Below are 16,710 nucleotides of genomic sequence, written 5' to 3'. Positions count from 1 at the left end.
TCATTGCCCCACATGCCCCTCATCACCCCCCAGCGCTCCCAAGCGCCCCTCCAGCTGCCCCTGGCGCCCCCCCCGGCCACCCCCACACACAACGCCCCCCAGCGGCCGCACGCCCCGGCCGCGACTTCTCCCGCCCCACGTCACGCACCTCTGGCGTTTCCACAGACGAGCCGGGCACGGATTGGCCCCGAGCCGCGGGAAGTGCCCGCCCCCAGAGCCGCCGGCCAATGGGAGGAGGGGGCGGGCCCGAGGCGGGCGCCGGAAGCGCTCGAGCGACTAGGGGTCGTCGCGTCGCCGGGTTTCGAGCAGCTGCCGCGGAGCCGCCGGACGGACCGCCAGCGCCGCCTGCCCCGCCATGGCTGAGAGTGACTGGGACACGGTAACGGTGCTGCGCAAAAAGGGCCCCACGGCCGCCCAGGCCAAGTCCAAGCAGGTGCGGGCTCAGCGCGGGCCTCGGGGCCCAGGAGCGGCCGGGCGGGCGGGGCGGACGCGGGGCCGGGGGCGGGGAGGACGCGGGGCTGGGGGCGGGGAGTGGGGACTGGAGCAGGGACCGGGTGGGAGCGGAGCGGGGACAGGGGGCGGCGACGGGGCGGGGGCCGGGGGCAGGAGTGGGAGACAGGGGCGGGGTGGGGGTGGAAGGGTCCGGATGGTCTTAGGGCAGTGACACAGGCCTGCGGGCGAGGCGCTGGACCTCTTGGTGGGGACAGGTACATAGGGACTGGAGGGGAGCGGGGCGAGGTTAGCGGGGTGGACCTCGGGGCGCAGATGGGGGATGGAGCGCAGATAGGTGGTGGGTCGAGGGGAGGGATGGGACAGGGGCACGGTTGCCTGGCACCCCCGCCCCAGGGTCTCCTTCCCGCTTCTGCGGGCTGCCGGGTGCCTGGCCAGTCCGCTGCCGCCTGTGGAGCCCACTGAAGCACATTGCCGGTCATAGGGAGTCCCTGGCCCCAGGCTGAGGTGGCCTAGGACCCTGCGTCCCCAACTTGCAAGGGTAGCCGGCATGCCCTGAGGGGTACTTGGGGCAGAAGGTTCCCTGGCTAGTCCATCCGGGGTTCATCAGTGAGTCGATGTGAGGGAAAAGGGGAAGGGCAGTTTAGTCCCCACCCCTGCTTGTTTCTGCTCTCAGGCCGCCTTGGGCCAGCCTTAGACACGCAGTGCCAGGTCTGGGCCAGGACTAGCTTTGGCACTGGTGATCAGCATTCATTGACCTGCCCAGGACTTCTCAGTTAGTCAAAACCAAACTCACTCTTTTTTTTTTTTTCCAAAGGAAACTTAATAGCCACAAGCTAGGAATCACGTGAACAGCTCTAGAAAGCATCTGTGCACCTGTCACACTGAGAATGTCGCACAGTCATGTCTCTGAGGTGTCAGAAGCTTCAAGAAATACACTACATTAATACTCGGGGACTGTAGATCAGGGGATGTCGCTGTCTTTGCTGATGTTGGGGACGGGGGCTGCAGGCTTTGTGCGACGTACTGTCTTTTATCAGGAGCCGGACTGGCCGAGGAAGGCCAGACCAGGTCCTCACTTGACGTTCCTTCCTGCTTTTGCAGGAGAGTGTACTAGAGAGGTAAATCTATTTCAAGTGTGGGTTTCCGAAAGGAATCCATTAGCACGTTGTTTTCAGCAGCCAAGACGTGAGCTCTTTCTGTTTTCCTTAGCAGGAGTTTATTGAGAGTTGCCTGGATATTTGGTTGTAGAGGGATTTGTATAACGGGCTTTGGTTTAAACCCAGCATTTGCTTGTCAGTGCTTGGAAAAGCATCAGGTACTAAGCACGTAGCACTGCGCTTAGGGGCATGAGCTCGGAGCTCACGGGCTCAAAAAGCGCCAGGCGCTAGCAGTGCGCTGACTGGCTGACAGCAGCCTAAACCGGTGTTTGCCAAATACTGCAAAGCTAATTTTGACCGAAGAACACTTGCTAATTTTCCAGGCCATCTTAGCAGCTCAGAGACGAGGAGAAGATGTGGAGACTTCCAAGAAATGTAGGTACTCGTGTGTCCACTCGCAAGACCGGGGGGGGGGGTGCTCTTGGGGTTCGTACCTGCAGACGCGTGAGTGCTGCCCCCGGGCTGTCGGGTGGCTGCTGGCAGCTGAAGCCGCCGCAGAGCTGGGCGACGTCAGGGATCTTGTGAGAGCAGCTGTGGTTGGCGTAGGTCAGGAGGGATTGTTCTCCTCCTTAGTTCACAGATTCTGGACTTGTCCTTTGCGTGCTCTTGTCCCCACTTTGGGTGGCCTGGCCTAGCACGTCACCCTGGGCACAGGGCGCCTCTTGGGCCTGGTTCCCATTCTGAAACGGCTCTCCTTCGGCTTCATTGCAAACCCTCTCCTCTGCTCTTGCCTCGTGCCGGTCCAGGGGCCGCCGGCCAGAACAAACAGCATTCGATCACCAAGAACACAGCCAAGCTGGACCGGGAGACCGAGGAGCTGCACCACGACCGGGTGACCCTGGAGGTGGGCAAGGTGATCCAGCAGGGCCGGCAGGGCAAAGGACTGACGCAGAAGGACCTGGCGACGGTGAGCGCGGCGGGTCCCCTCCTCCCGGGCCGTGGTCGGGCAGGCGGGAGGCGTGGGCTCCGCTCTCCTGGTGACTTGAGGGCTTCAGTTCGCTCTTGCCCCGGGAACCCTGAGCCCTCTCGGGGGGGCCACACGAGTCGGCTGTAACTTCCTGAGCTGCTATCCGCTCAGACCCTCGGCCTGCACAGTGCCGCGGGGGTCGGCGCCTGAGGCGCCTCACCTGGATGTGTTCTAGTCTCCCAGCATCTCCTTCTGGAACTGACGTGTGCAAATACACGTTCTCTTTAGAAAATCAACGAAAAGCCACAGGTCATCGCGGACTATGAGAGTGGCCGGGCCATTCCTAACAACCAGGTTCTGGGCAAGATCGAGAGAGCCATCGGTGAGTGTCCCGCCATCCTTCAGTGGGTCTCGGCTGCCACTGCCTGACCGCGCGCGGTACGGCCGCCCCTCCTGGGTGGGCTTGGTGAGGAGGGGCGCAGGAAGGCCCCTGGGGCCCCGGAATTCTCCGGCGCCTGAAGAAAATTCCCACGAGCATGTAGCGTCTGGGCGCCTCCCCCTTTGGCATCTCCCCGAGCCCCCTGTGCTGTGGGCCTCGCTCTCCCTGCCCCGCCCCCAGCATTGGCGGCAGCGTGGCTCCCAGAGCGAGGAGGCCTAGTTCTGGGGAGGGGCGTCCTCTGTCCCCATGAAGACGGGCAGGCACGTGCTCTTCAGAGTCAGGCGTGGAAGCTAGCGTGGTGGGCGTGGTGCTCATCGGTTTCCTGCCCCTCCACACACGCGCCCACTGCCCCCCGCCTCCAGTGGAGCCTGGGAGCCGCGCTCAAGGGTCGGTGCTGGTGCCGCTGCCCCCTCCGGGGCAGTGGGTAGTGGTGCTGTGGAGCTGCCCTGTGCCTTGAAGACCCAGGGGCGAGCTGCAGCGGTCATGGGCCGGTGGCTCTTTCAGGCCTCAAGCTCCGGGGGAGAGACATTGGGAAGCCGATCGAGAAGGGGCCGAGGGCGAAATGAGCACAAAGCCTCGAAATCAGTGCGTTCCGGCTGATCTCGTCTGGCTGGTTCCCCTTGACCACCAGCGCCAGCGCGGGTCTCCTCACCGGCCGTGCGGAACACAGGGCGGTAGCCCTGCCCGGGAACCCCCTCTACCCGTACCTGCTGTCAAACTAACAAAACCTTGCAGCGTGTTTGCTTCTCCTGATTGTTTTCCTTCCTGTCCCCGTCCCTCACGTGGGGTGCAGAGCGCTGCCTTCCTCTCCCCCGGGGTCTGCCCTGTCACGGCTGTGGCTCCAGGGAGCTCGGAGGGGGGACCGCCTCGCACACGGTGGGCAGCCACCGTCTGGGAGAGGAGCTGCGTGTCCGGCCCGGCTCGTAGAGAAGCCAATAAACGTTTGTCGCCCTTCCTGCTGGTGCTGAATCCTGCTGTCCGGCCTCGCCTCTTGTGCCTGCAGCTCCCCCTCCCTCTGGCCCCCAGTGTGGCGAGGGGCTGTTTGCATGCAGCACTGTGGGGGAGTCTGCGGGCCAGGAGGGTCGCTCTGCAGGCTGTTGCTCGTCACCTCTGCTGGGACGGTTAGTGGGCGTCCATCAGCTTCTTGGCGCCAGACCCTGGCCCTCCCCGGCACTGAGTCCCTGGTCACATCGTTCCGTGCAGAGCCCAGTGGGCCGGGGTGGCAAGGTGGAGCCACCTGGGCTGGAGTCCAGGGTACCTGGCCATGCAGGTGTGGCCGTCACCCCCTCCCCTAGGACAGCCATGCCCGGGGGGCCTTCCAGACCTGGCGGGTGGTGTCTGAATCTCCCTCGTGGAAGACCAGAGCCTGGGACTGTCCCTAGGTCAGAAAGACTCAGCTCCATTTTATTAGATGAGGGTGGCGTGTGGGCGGGGACCTTGACCATGGGAGGGTGGACACGGTGACCTTTATTTGGGACAGGGGACACATCAGGGCATTCCTCCTACAAGTCCAGCTCCATGCCACCTTGGACCCAGTTAAGTGTCTGCTCCTCAGTCTGTCACCGGCAGCTCTGGGGATTTCTCTCTGTCTTAAATCAGATGCAGAATCGCCCGGTGAGGTGGGGCCCCTGATGGGCCTGGGTCGGAGTCCCACTAGGCTGGCCAGAGGCTCGCTTGGCCTGGGGCAGGGGCTTCTCAGGTCCCGCTGCGCCTCCCTCCTGGTGCCCCTAGCCCCTGGCGCCGTCTCCGGGGACTGCCTGTTTCCAGTCTCCTGAGCCACTGAGGCACGTGGGAGGGGCCCCCAAGCACATCCTCTTGGGCAGGTCGGGGAGCCCGGGGAGCCCCCGCTTCCTGCTGGCCTCAACCTTGGCTGGCCAGCGGGGGGTCCCTTGTGGGCCAGGCCACTTATTGCTGGGGTATGTAGCTGCGGCCCCTGTGAGGGTGAGGGATGCAGGGGCTCGACGCGTCCTGGGGGGTGGGAAAGGTGTCGGTCCCTGGGCCACGGGGTCTTCTCTGCGTCATCTACTGGTCATTGGTGACCGATGCTGGCAGGGTGACATGGCCCTAGGAGGAAGGAGGAGATCTGTGGCCACCGGGCAGCGGTGGCCCCGCGTGTGGGAGGGTCCTGTTCACCGTCCAGCCGAGTGCAGGGCTCAGGGGCTCCTGCCCGCCACCCCCCCCAGGGCTCCTACCGCGTTGAACAGAATGTTGTCAAAGCTGGGGGCCACGGTGTCCGTCTCCCCCCAGAAGGGGCAGCCCCCCCTGTTCTGCAGCCAGCGCCGTCCCGCAAGTCCAAGCAACACCAGCAGCATGAGGAGGAGGAGGGTGCCACCAACCACCGCTGGCACCGACGTGGCCACTGCTGTGTCTCCTGTGGGTGTGGGGTGCGTGACCCGGGATCCGAGCCCTCCCTGTCAGCCCCACGCCCGGGCACGGCCGTCCCCACAGCCCTGAGGACTTCTGCGCCCCCCGCTAAAGGAGGGGCGCCGGTCGTGCCCACACAAGGCTCCCAGCTGAGGCCGGGCCCTGGTGGGCAGGCGGCTGCCAGCTGCGGAGCTGGGGGAATCGAGGCCCCAGGCTAGGGCCCCACCCCGCCTTTGTCACAGAACACCAGCAACCGCAGGTGCTGCAGCAAGAGGCTGGCTGTGGCCTCTGGCCTGACCGGACGTGGGGGCGCGGAGTGCAGAGGCCGGGGAGGGGCGCCCCAGTCCTGAGCGAACAGGGGCCAGGGGCGGCCCAGCCCGGCATGGGGCACAGCGGGTGAGCGAGGGGACGGTGCAGGGCCCGGCCCGGTGGCTCTCCTGGTCTCTTGGGCCAGGAGCAGGCCGCTGGCAGCCACGTGGGCCGTGAACCACCGAAGCTGGTGGAGGCCCAGACCCGGGGCAGGGCTTACCCTGGCTGGGTGTAGGCAGCTGGCAACGTTGCCCGGCCAGGTACTCAACGTCATCCAGGGCAATGGGCCCCAGGGCTGGCTGGCCGCCCAGAGTGGCTTCAAACACAATCTAACCAGGAGGGAGAAGAGGCTGGGTGGGCCCGAGGAGGAGGATGGCCCCTCCTGAGCTCCTGAGCCCCCTGAGGTCCCCCGGCTCTGGGCGGTCCGGCCTCACCTGGAACTCCTCGGCGCTGGCCACTTCCACCTGGCCTTCCAGCCACTGGTGCCGCAGGCGCCCGCCCGCGCCCCACACGGCCAGCTGACCCCGGGCGCTGCTCAGGAGCACCCTCAGCTCACCCTTGTCTGAGAGCAGGGGGCCAGGTGTCAGACCCCCGACCCGGCGGGAGGCGGGGCTGCCCCCGTGCCCGGTGCCCCCACCACGCTCGCTGCCGGCCCGACTCACAGAAATGCTCAGGAAAGCCCATGTGGTACCAGAAGCGGAGGCAGGAGGCCTCGGTGGCGGGCAGTGGCTGGCTGCGCAGCCAGGCCGCTCGGCCCCCCGGGCCCAGCACGCCCGTTTCGAAGAGAGCAAAGTGGCCTGGCAACGAGAGAGGGCACGGTGCCCCGTGGACCGGATGGAGCCAGGCCCCCCTGACCTTTGGCCTCTGACCCTGGCGGGAGCCTGGCTGGGCTGGCCGGTTGGCCCGGACTGGGGTGAGTGAGGTGTGTGGCCGGGGGCGTGTATGGCGCTGGGGTCCCTTCCCGACTCAGACCCACCTGCCTCTGTGCCCAGGGTGTGGTCCACAGGCGGCTGGGGGTAGCGGGAGGGCGCGGCTCCACTGCTCCAGTCCCAGCTGTACCCGCCCAGGCCAGGCCAGGGCAGATGGTTCCAGCCACACAGACCAGCCTCAAAGTCACAGGAAGCTGCAAGGGACTTGGGCAATAAGCGGTGCTGCCCCCGTCCCCGGGGCACCACCGCTGCGGGGGGTAGAGGTCAGGCCAGGCGTCTCGGGGGAGGCACGGAGCTGGTACCACCAGGAGCCAGGCAGGTCCCAGGGCCAGGCCACGGGCTCCCACCTGGCCGAGGGCAGGGCCCATCCTGGAGGAGCAGGTCGTCCAGCGCGATGTAGGAGCGCTCCACGCCGGCGGCCACGGCCTCAAACACCACCTGGCGGGCACGGGGCGGGGGGGCTCGCTTCCGGTCGGTACTGGATGGCCCTTGGGGGTGAGGAAGGCCCTCCACCCCGCTCACCCTCCAGGCCCGCTCGGCCTGCAAGTCCACGCTGCCCAGGCGCCAGGCAAACCCTCCATCGGTGCCGATGCTGAGCACCTGCCTCCTCTCAGCCTCCTCCACGTGGACCCTCAGCGTGCCTGCCGCCCGAGCAGCCACAGCCCCGGTCAGCGGCAGGGGCGGCTCCCGAGCGGCCTCCAGCAGGGGCCTGAGGGACCCACGGGCCCCGCTCCCGGCAGCCCCTCACCTGGGTTGCGGAGGCTCAGGTGGTACCAGAAGGTCAGGCAGGCGGCCTGGGCCAGGGGCCTGTGCTCCTCTGAAATCAGGGAAGCCACGTGGCCACGGGGCAGGGCCTGCGGGCTCATGTCCACCACCATGTAGTGCCCTGGGGGGTGCCAGCGTCAGCCTGCCGGCCCCCCCTGCCCCGCCCCTGCCTCCCAGCTCCCCACCCCCACCCCACGCCTCTGCCCCACCCCCTGCTGGCACCCTGAGCCGTCTCTGTGGTGTGGTCTGCAGGGGGGCCCCGGGCCGCCTGGCCCGTGGCATTGGTCTGGCGTGTCCAGAGGCCCCGGCCCCCCGTGGAGAAGCCGCAGGCTGAGTCCTCGAAGGAGCAGCGCTTGGGGGCCCAGCAGGGCCCGGGCCGCACAGTCATGTCGTCCAGCGCCATGGTGCCGTGGTACCCGTCCCGGAGGCCCTCGAACAGCAGCTGGGGGACAGCGGGGGGTCAGCTGTCTGGGGCCTTGCCCTGCCCACCTCTGCCGGGCACCGGGCCTCACTTGGTACTTGGCGCTGGAGTCCTGCGGGTGGTGGAGGGTGGCCCAGGCCTCATGCCAGCGGTTGCCGTGGGTGCCAGACCGCGACCACAGGTGCCTTTCTCTCTCCCCTTCTCGCCTCATTGCCAGGCGCAGAGTCCCTAGGGGGAGGCAGGGTTTGGAGGGGACAAGACCCCGACTCCTGCCTCTCACCCCTCCTAGAGCCCCGACGGGCCCAGAGACAGAACTCGAGCCCCCCGTGGGCCTCCACCGCGGCCCCGCCCAGCACGGGGTCTCACCGATCTGGGGCCCATAGAGGTGGTACCAGAAGGAGAGGCACTCCTGAGCGGCCGCGGGTGACTGGGGCCAGGTGAGCAGGTGAGCACCGGGGCCCTGGGCTGGGGGTTCCGTGGGGTCTAGGAGCATGAAGTGGCCTGCAGGCGGGCCGTGGGGCTGAGCCGCAGAGACGCCAGGCTGGGGACACTCAGCCCAGAGCTCCCCTCTGCCCCCTGGGAGTCCGGTCTGGGAGGCCCCCGGGGTGGGTATGGGAGGCCGCTCCGAGTCTGAGAGCCGCCCCCAGGTCGGGGCGCCCCTGCCTCACCTTGGCCTGTGGTGTGGTCGTACCCAGGGCCACGGCTCTCGACTCGGTGCCAGTGGGCATCTGTGAGGTGGCCAGTGTGCCAGCCGCAGGTGTCCCGCTCAAAGTTACAGGAGATCTCTGGGGGTAAGGCACTGGGGGGTCAGCAGCCCCCGCACCCCTCCTGAGCCCCGAGAGGGTGGGAGAGACTTGCTCCCGGACTGGGGACTCCCGGGGGTTCCTCGAGGAGGCCTGGGTGGGAGGCCCCTGGGTGGGGACTGGGCCACGGTGGTCACCTTTCTCGGTGACCGCCGCAGGGCTGCAGTCCTTCAGGGTCACGCTGTCCACCCCAGCGCCCTGCTGGCCAGGGCCATCCAGGTCCAGCAGCCCAACGAACTCCAGCTTTACGGGGGCGCGGGGGACGGGCCGGTAAGTCAGGGCCGGCTCCGCGTGCCCCTCGCCCCCCGCCCCAGGCTGCCCGCCTCACCCGGAAGGGCCGGTGGCGAGCCCCGAGAAGGACTGTGTCCACTTTCCAGCCCCCGGAGCTGCTGCCTGCGGCCTGCCACACCAGCTCACGGCTGCTGCCTTCCACCACGACCAGCTCCAGGAAGCCTGGTAAGGGGTCACTGTGGGCTGGCCCGCCCCACCTCCGCCCCAGGGCTGGGCAGAGGGCCTGGAGGGACAGCGGTACCTTGGGGGTGACTCTGAAAATAGTAAGCCATGTGGAGTTCACAGCGGGGGCCAGAGGGGCCCAGGGTGGGTGTGAGGACGCGGGCCTGCTCTGCCAGCTGCCCCCAGGCCCTCTGCACGGACAGGAAGTGCCCTGGGGAAGAGCAGGCGTCTCAGAGCTGATTCCTGAGAATGGGGGACACCCCCCAATTCAGAGACCCTCCCCGGTGAAAAGAAGCAGAGCGGGGACCCTTGTGCGGGTGCAGTTGGAAGGCAGGCTGCAGGCTGCCCTGGGCGGGGCACTCGGGCCTCACCAGCGGCCCCGCTGGCGTCCATGCCAGGGCTCCCGCTGTCCTGGGCCGGGAGACGCACCCACTGCAGCCGCCCCACGCTGGCATCCTCCCAGCCCCCGGCCGAGGGGGACTCGAAGTCCGTGGTGCCTGCAATGGCAGCCGGTGTGAACGGTCCCGCCCACCACTGCGAGCGGGGCTGGTCTGGGGGAAGGGAGGTGAGGGCTCCCCGCACCCAGCTCCGCCTCTTACCGCATTCCTGCTCGTCCTCGCCCCCAGGGCACTGCTGCTGGAAGTCACACAGCTGCTCCGGGGGGACACACAGCTCCCCACACAAGAGATGTCCGGGCTCGCAGAAATTCCAGGGCTGCAGGCTGGACAGCTGGGACCGGGGACCTGGAGCCCAGAGCCCAGGAGGTGGGCCAGCCACCTCTGTGGGGGCAGAGCAGGGATCAGGCAGGTGGGTGGGGGCTGTGCCTCTCCTCACGGGGGGCGGGGGGGTGCCCAGCAGGCTCACCTGGGACTGGTTTGCAGTGGTCAGACAGGATGAGGTCATCCAGGCCCACGACACCCCCCGGGCCCGTCTGCCCGGCCAGGAGGATCTGAGGGCGGAGGCGGCTCTGTCATCCCTGGGTCTGCTCCCTCGAGCCCTCTCCCCACGACCCACACCTCGTACCTGTCTATCGCTGGACGCTCCCTCCCGTCACCACCCCAGCCCTGCAGGAGGGGCCTCGGTGGGCAGCCCCTCCTCCCCTCTGGCTTGCCTTCCTGCTGAGACAGCGGAGGGGCCCAGACCGGACTCCCTGAGGGGCCCCTGGACCTCCCCACGTCCCTGCATGGTGCTGCCCTCGCCAGCCTCACCCGAAAGGGGTGCTTGCTCTGGATGTCAACGCGGTCTCGGACCCAGGCGGCCCCCAGTTCCCTGTGGCGCCTGCGCAGCAGGACAGCGGCGTGGGGGGCGCCAGCGCTCCGCGTCTGCAGGAACACCTGGAGGCAGCCGGCCTGGGACCCGTGCAGGTAGTGATAGAAGGTGAGCTGGAAGGGGAGTGAGCATGTCAGGGGAGGCTCTCCAGGGCCTGGGCGATCAGGGTGGCCACCCTGTGTCCTCCACCCGCCTCACCGAGCACTTCTCGGGGGCCGAGGCCTGGAACTCGGGGCTGGAGAGGATGGCTGGGGCGCTGGGCTCTGCCACGGCCACCAGGAAGGAGCCTGGGGAGACAGCAGGCGTGAGCCGGGCTGGCAGGGGTGCTGTGGCCGAGCGTGGCCCGGGTGGCGGCCGGGGTCCCCGGGGGGCCTCACCCTGCGCGCTGTTCCGGCTGTGGTCACGGTGCGGCCAGGCGGGGTGCTGCGGACCGCCCGCGCTGTGGTTCCGGGCCCAGCCCTCTGAGCGGTTCCACAGGCCCAGGCCCCTCTCAAAATCGGTGGCCGTGTGGTGGTCTAGGGCGGGAAGCGGGGCTCCGGCTACCACGCGGGGCCTCCTCCCTGGGCCCCCCGCCTCCCCGGGCCTGTGCTGATGGCCCCAGCTCCAGGTGGACAGGAGCTGCCTCACCCCCAGAAGGACCGTGCCAAGGGACAACCCCCGCCCGTGGCCCCGCCAGCCCCGGCTCACTGCAGGTGGGCGTGTCTTCATCTGAACCGTCGCCGCAGTTGTCCTCCCCGTCGCACAGCTGGTGGGGCTCCACGCAGGCCTTGTTCTGGCAATGGTGATGCCCAAGGGGGCAGTGTGCCTGCGGGGCTAGGGTGGGGGAGGGTTAACCCACCACCCCACCCCAAGGCTCCGGGCCAGGGCAGCTTGGGGAGAGGCTCAAGGCCGGAATGAGGGGACCACGGGCTCCTGCTAACCCCTCCCCCACCCAGGGGTGTGTTCACGGCCTGGGGACCTTACTGGGCAACCCACAGCTCCAGAAGGCCACGTCGTCCAAGGCCACAGCACCCCTGCGGGTGGCGTTTCGGGTGGCAGAGAAGGTCACCTGAAGAGAGTGAGGTCCCTGGGATCTCAGGCAGAGCTCAGACCCTTCTCGCTGCCCCCACCATGCGACCGTCCCCGTCTCACCCTGAAGTCACCCTGGATGCGGCCGGTGGGCACCACCAGCTCCTGCCAGCCTGGGACCCAGGGCCCCGAGCTCCGCCACAGGGTCAGTGTCTCCACACCGTGGGTCAGCTCCAGCCGCAGCTCGGCCACACCTGCAGTGGGGCGTCCCAGGCATCTCAGGCCCCGGGACCCCTCCCCCTGCCCGGTGGCTGCTGCGCCCTGCCCCAGGACCCCTGCCCGTCCCGTCCTGGGGGCGCCCTCCCGTCTCTGCGGCAGCTCCCCTTCCTTTCCCGGTCCCTCCCCTCGGGACCCGCACGCGGGGCGCACGGTCCTGGGCCCGCACCTCCAGAGGCCACGTGGTACCAGAGGCTCAGCTCACAGGAGGGGGCTGCCTCACGCAGGGTTGGGGAGCGCAGGGCTGCGGTGGCCACCTCTCTCCCACGGTGTGTGCCAGCAGCCGCGTACCAGCCTGGCCGGGCCGAGAGGTCAGGAGACCGGGCGGGAAGCACAGAGGGGAGGGCTAGTGTGGAGACCCGCCCAGGCCTCACCGAGGTCAGTGCCCAGAGTGTGGTCCGAGCGCGGCCCTGGACCCTCCGGCGTGGCCCCTGCCCGGTCTCGGAGCCAGCTGTAGCCCGAGGTGCTTATGTCCCGCCAGCCACAGGAGTCCTGCTCGAAGTCGCAGGCGAAGGGGGCGCCCAGGGTGGGTGAGGCCCCGTGGTAACCTGCAGGGCAGGTGGTCAGGTGGGGTGCCTGCAGGCGCCGGCCCTGCCCGCTCCCCGCCCGGCCCCGGCTCACCGCACTGGGCCTCGTCGGGGCAGCCCCTGCAGTCACACACAAAGTTGCACACGGCCTCGCGGGGGGGTCTGCAGCGGCTGGGGCCCCAGGCCCAGCCCGGGGACCTTGCTGCCAGCAGAGAGACAGCCAGGTGGCCTGGGGTAGGGAGACACCACATCCCAGTTTGCCTGGGACTGTTCCATGGCCCAGAAACTGCTCAGACTCGGGCGTCCCGGGACATAGGTCACACTGCTTTGGGGTCCAGGCCAGGAAGTCATGCAGGGAGGGGGCTGGGTCTGTGTCTGGGGGCCTGGAACCCAGAGAACTGCCACCTGGGGGGTCCCTGTCAGGGCCAAGCAGAGAATGACTGAACCTGGGGAGGCTGCCTGCGTGCCAGGATGGGGGGTGCATGGGCGAGCGAGGGACCAAGGACCCCTGATGTGGGACACTCCCTGGGGAAGAGAACAGGAGCCCAGCAAGAAACCGGAGGGGCTGCCAGCAGGGGGCCCCCTCAAGGGGCTGCATCAACGGGTGGCCCAGGCCCCCCAGAGCTCTGTCCAGGTCAAGAGTGGCTGACTACCATCTGCCTTCAGGGCCCTCTCACCTTGGAGCCCAGGTGGAGATGGAGGCCAGGGAGAGCAGCACCCTTCCCCGGCGGGGCCATCCCCAGGACCCCAAGGGCTCGCCTGCGTCCCCCACTGCAGGCCGTCCAGGGCCTGAACCCCTCCTTCTCTGTAGGCCCAGCACCCGAGCCCCCGGACACTCCTGCTTCGGGAGCCAGACCCGACGACTCACCCAGGAGCAGGACCAAGACGGGCAGGAGGTGGCCGGGCAGAGACATGGTCAGGCCAGAGGAAGGGAGACCAAGGGGCAGTGTGTGCACCGGCCAGCCTGGTGGGCACTTTTCCTGGTCATCAGCCCGAGGCCCCACTGGCTGACTCTGCTCTAATCGGAGAGTGGGGCTCAGCCCCATCTGTACCTGCGGCCCCTCGCCTGGCCCCGCCCTGCGCTGACAAGGACGGGCACCCGGCTGTAAAAGCATCCAGGAGAGGGGCCCCTGGCCTAGGTGGGCTCCCACCTGCCTGGCTCCTTCAGGCCAAAGGTCAGGCTCCGACCATCATGCCCACTGCTGCCCAGCCCTGCCGGGTGGAGGCCCCACTGGAGACAGCACCGAGTGACACCGGCCTCGGCCGCTTCTCCCGGGGTCTCTGACCCCACACCTGCTGGGAATTCAACTCAGCCTGGCCCGGGTCGCCAGTAGGAAACCAGCTTGTGCAAAGCCCCCATCCAGCCCCTGAGTTCCCTGCACGGGTTGGGGCAGCCCTAGCAACCCGGGACGTTGGCCTCCATAGCTCAGCCTGTGGGTTCCTCTTCGCTTGCTCTTACAAACGATGGACAGACTATTCGTCAGCAAGTGTCCCGAACGGTGTGGGCTGGACGCTGCCAGGCACAGGGTCCAGAGGAACCTAGAGACTCTGGGGCTTGTGGCACCGACCCCCCTGGAGGATTTGGAGCCAGGCTCCACCCGCAGTTTACTACGGTGCAGCCTGGGGAGCTTGTCTCACCTGAGCCTCAGTTTCCTCATCTTTGTTTTAAAATGTATTTATTTATTGGCTGCGTCAGGTCTTAGTTGCTGCACGCGGGATCTTTTGTTATGGCGCACGGGCTCAGTAGTTGCGGTGTGTGGGCTTAGCTGCCCTGCAGCACGTGGGATCTTAGCTCCCCGACCAGGGGTCGAACCCGCCTTCCCTGCATTGCAAGACGGATTCTTAACCACTGGACCACCGGGGAAGTCTTTCCTCGTTTTCAGACGCGGTCACAATGGTGCCTGCCTGGACAGGCTCCCATGAGGGCCCTGGAGGCTCACAGGAGGCTGGCGCGGCAGGGTCACAGCCTCGGCAAGGGGCACCTCCGCTCCCCACAGCCCTGCGCCAAGAGAAGGGTCTTGGGAGAGGGGCTCCCAGCTCCAAGTCTGAAGCCCTGCCTGTTTACTTGGAGCAGAGCCTGTGGCTGCGGCGCAGGGCCGTGGGACCTGACCTTGGAGTCGAGGGGTCGTAGACTGCCTGACTCATGACCTCAGTTGGCAGCTGGCCAGGAGGGTGGTTGCTGGCGCCTGCCCTCCCTGCACACTGGGATGGGTCCCCGCCTCGGCAGGCCCGAGGGACTCAGCCCTAGCTCCTTGCGTAAGGGCTCGTCAGGCCTCCTCCCAGATGTCCTTGGGGATAGCAGGTGCGTGGAGAAGCAATCAGGCCATAAACGGGGGCAGCAGCCCAGGGGCCCCCTTATCAGGCCCCAAAGGGCTGAGTGTGCACTGCCACTCCCGGGGCCCCCAGGGGTGGAGCGGGGTGAGGGGCAGCCAGGAGTGACCCGCTGCCCCCACTCTAGTCAGGGGTACAGAGAGGTGACCTAGGAACAGAGAAGCCAAGACACACAGCATTCAGGGACCAGCAGAGGTGACGATGCTTTTAATTCTCCCCAGAGAGGTAACCCCGGGCACTGAGGCCTGGCCAGGGTGGCAAAGTGCCAGGGGGTGCAGCCCAGCCTCTTGGGAGGTGGCCTTGAGAACAGAGTTCCAAGTGGGTCGCTGGAGGTGGCTGGTCTCAGGTGGGCCTCAGTAGCCGTCGTCGGCCCAGGTGACCTCGTAGTCAGGGTACCTGGCTTTGATCTTCTCAGTGGAGACGGAGTGCTGGGCGCGACCGTAACCCTGAAGGGAGAAGGCAGCTCTCACAGCCCTGTCCTGGCTCTGGGCGCCCGGTCAGCAGGGACACCAGGGGCCAGCTCAGGAGGGGGCTGTCATCCCCTCCGACCACACCAGGGCGCTCTCCTGTGGAAGCGTGGCCACCAGGGTGAGCAAATCTTGAGGGAGGTTCCTTTAGCTGGAGGCCCAGACCCCTCTAGGTGCCCCTGTGTATCTGCTGGTAGCTTGGTGAAGGGAGGGACAGGGGCCTCTTAGTTTCACCCCAGCACTGATGGCCTCAAAGCACTAAAGGATGACGGCCGGTCAGGCTTTTGGACCAGGAACAGCACGCAGACCGTCAGAGCAGAGGGGCAGGGGGCGGCTCCCTCCCACCCTGTGTGCTTCCTGTGTCATGCCACGTGAGAAATGGGGAGCCTACAGGCCCCGGATGGGGGGGTTCTGCCGCCGAGAAGGGCCGGAAAACTGAGCACCCCAGGTCAGGCAGCTTGGAGGGCCAGGTCTCCCCAAGCCAGGACTGGGGCCCTCGGCCCACCCAGGCCCGAGGCTGTGGGCTCACCATGGAGTAGCCGTACACATGGATCTTCTTGTCCTGGCTCTGGTGGGAGATGCGCCCGCCCCCCAGGCACACGCAGTCATAGCCTTTCTTCTGCATCTCGCCTGATACCTTGTCATAGATGTCCGCTGGGATAGGAAGGGGGGCTCAGCACGCGCCCTGGCTGCCCTTGAAGGCTGAAGGGGTCTGAAGCCCCGCTCTGAGCAGCTCCCTCCCCAGGAAAGGAGACCCTCTGGGAAGGGATGAAATGGAGGAGGGGGTGCACCCGGGCAGGGGCGCTGGGACTAGGAGGGAGGAGTCGGGCCATGGCAGCCCCTCGTCTCCAGGACCATCTGGGTACTCCAGACTCTGGGTACTCCACGCTCCTCTGGGCCAGCCAGGGATGAAACCGGGTACAGGATCACCTCCCACTACGCCCCTCGGCCCCGCCCGCAGCCGTGGCTAGTCCCGCTCACAGACGCCGGAGACCCCGCCCCCTGGCCCTCCGCCCCGCCCTCACCGTGGTACTCGGCCCACTTGTAGCCGCGAACGATCTCTTTGCTCTCCCCCGCCGGGGCCCCGGAGGGCGGCACCGCGTGGACTCGAATCAGCACATACTTGAAGACGCCGTCGGAGTCGATGTCCACGTCGGGGATCTGGGAGAGGTCCGCCGCCGTCATGTTCCCGGAGCGCACTCACCCCCTGCGGCCCGCGGCCCTTCCCCCACGCGACCCGGGGCTGCGCCGACAGTGCGGGAGGCGGGGCCTGGGAGCCCGTGACCAATCCTGCGGGGTCATGCTGCCCGAGCCCAGTGCCTCAGCCAACCACGCGGCAACCCGCGGCACAGACTGGCCAATCGCGATCCAGCTCCTTGCAGCCCAGACACCACGCCGGCTCCACTTAAAGAGGAACTTGGGACCGGGAGTAGGTGGTGACTCAATCCAGCCCCCGTAAAAGTTCCTTTCCAGGGAGCTTGCGGGGAGGAGGGGGGTGTGACAGGCCCCTTTGGTGGGGGTTAGGAGGCCCATGAGGCCCAAGGGACGCGCGCCGGCCCTGGCGCCGTCCCCCACGTGACCGAAGGCCTCCCTTCCCCTACACCGATCCTGCTGTCCGCTCCCGCTGTCCCTTGGCTTCCCTCCGGGTTCCCCCCACCCCGTGCCCGAGGGCCTCCCTCCCCAGTCCCCCACCGAGGCCGAGGGCCTCTCTCTCCTGCTTCCCACTCCGCGTTGCTCCATGGTGTCCCTCCCAGGTTTCCGAAGGCCCCCCCCCCACGCCTCCGAAAGTCTCCGTCCCGCGTGCCACCCACTCCCCCGCACAAAGAATGAGG

General features: G+C 67.6%; 3 protein-coding genes across 4 annotated transcripts; 1 reads left to right on the top strand and 2 right to left on the bottom strand.

Moving 5' to 3' along the window:
- The first annotated feature begins 248 nt into the window (after positions 1–248).
- On the top strand, positions 249–3,911 carry EDF1 (endothelial differentiation related factor 1). Of its 2 annotated transcripts, none has more exons than XM_033859119.2 (5): positions 249–433; positions 1,934–1,985; positions 2,357–2,517; positions 2,806–2,899; positions 3,461–3,911. In XM_033859119.2, the coding sequence occupies exons 1-5, from the start codon at positions 356–358 to the stop codon at positions 3,520–3,522; spliced, it is 447 nt and encodes a 148-aa protein (XP_033715010.1). In that variant the 5' UTR covers positions 249–355; the 3' UTR covers positions 3,523–3,911. The 2 variants fall into 2 exon arrangements, with proteins under 2 accessions (XP_033715010.1, XP_033715011.1); XM_033859120.2 differs by having other exon boundaries at positions 266–379.
- A 480-nt stretch (positions 3,912–4,391) lies between these two features.
- MAMDC4 (MAM domain containing 4) lies at positions 4,392–12,331 on the bottom strand. Its single transcript, XM_073806946.1, has 24 exons — positions 12,175–12,331; positions 11,928–12,101; positions 11,723–11,848; positions 11,401–11,531; positions 11,233–11,317; positions 10,957–11,082; positions 10,647–10,784; positions 10,468–10,556; positions 10,209–10,382; positions 9,865–9,949; positions 9,600–9,779; positions 9,372–9,497; positions 9,080–9,211; positions 8,413–8,529; positions 7,836–8,245; positions 7,546–7,765; positions 7,307–7,444; positions 7,081–7,199; positions 6,906–6,996; positions 6,606–6,752; positions 6,292–6,426; positions 6,064–6,191; positions 5,850–5,958; positions 4,392–5,327 (listed from the first exon to the last, which is right to left on the bottom strand). Exons 1-24 carry the CDS (start codon positions 12,329–12,331, stop codon positions 5,110–5,112), a joined length of 3,555 nt encoding a protein of 1,184 aa, XP_073663047.1. The 3' UTR covers positions 4,392–5,109.
- Positions 12,332–14,589: 2,258 nt separating this feature from the next.
- PHPT1 (phosphohistidine phosphatase 1) lies at positions 14,590–16,283 on the bottom strand. The gene is made up of 3 exons (XM_033859116.2): positions 15,904–16,283; positions 15,408–15,532; positions 14,590–14,857 (listed from the first exon to the last, which is right to left on the bottom strand). Exons 1-3 carry the CDS (start codon positions 16,061–16,063, stop codon positions 14,765–14,767), a joined length of 378 nt encoding a protein of 125 aa, XP_033715007.1. The 5' UTR covers positions 16,064–16,283; the 3' UTR covers positions 14,590–14,764.
- Between the last annotated feature and the right edge of the window lie 427 nt (positions 16,284–16,710).

This window comes from Tursiops truncatus, chromosome 6 (genome assembly GCF_011762595.2).
Source record: "Tursiops truncatus isolate mTurTru1 chromosome 6, mTurTru1.mat.Y, whole genome shotgun sequence".
Taxonomy (NCBI): Eukaryota; Metazoa; Chordata; class Mammalia; order Artiodactyla; family Delphinidae; genus Tursiops; species Tursiops truncatus.
The sequence above is the reverse complement of the archived record's forward strand: the minus strand, read 5'-3'. Positions and strand labels throughout refer to the sequence as shown.

What these genes read in the sequence shown, in the direction of transcription:
- EDF1 (XM_033859119.2), top strand. Translation starts at nt 356, where the DNA reads ATGGCTGAGAGTGACTGGGACACGGTAACGGTGCTGCGCAAAAAGGGC. An exon ending in TGTGGAGACTTCCAAGAAAT is followed by an intron (nt 1,986 to 2,356) that starts GTAGGTACTCGT and finishes GTGCCGGTCCAG; the next exon opens with GGGCCGCCGGCCAGAACAAA. An exon ending in CGCAGAAGGACCTGGCGACG is followed by an intron (nt 2,518 to 2,805) that starts GTGAGCGCGGCG and finishes CGTTCTCTTTAG; the next exon opens with AAAATCAACGAAAAGCCACA.
- PHPT1 (XM_033859116.2), bottom strand. Translation starts at nt 16,063, where the DNA reads ATGACGGCGGCGGACCTCTCCCAGATCCCCGACGTGGACATCGACTCC. An exon ending in CAAGTGGGCCGAGTACCACG is followed by an intron (nt 15,533 to 15,903) that starts GTGAGGGCGGGG and finishes TTCCTATCCCAG; the next exon opens with CGGACATCTATGACAAGGTA. An exon ending in ATGTGTACGGCTACTCCATG is followed by an intron (nt 14,858 to 15,407) that starts GTGAGCCCACAG and finishes TTCTCCCTTCAG; the next exon opens with GGTTACGGTCGCGCCCAGCA.
- MAMDC4 (XM_073806946.1), bottom strand. Translation starts at nt 12,331, where the DNA reads ATGTGGTGTCTCCCTACCCCAGGCCACCTGGCTGTCTCTCTGCTGGCA. An exon ending in AGGCCGAGCGGGCCTGGAGG is followed by an intron (nt 6,997 to 7,080) that starts GTGAGCGGGGTG and finishes CGTGCCCGCCAG; the next exon opens with GTGGTGTTTGAGGCCGTGGC. An exon ending in CCAGCGCCGAGGAGTTCCAG is followed by an intron (nt 5,959 to 6,063) that starts GTGAGGCCGGAC and finishes CCTCCTGGTTAG; the next exon opens with ATTGTGTTTGAAGCCACTCT.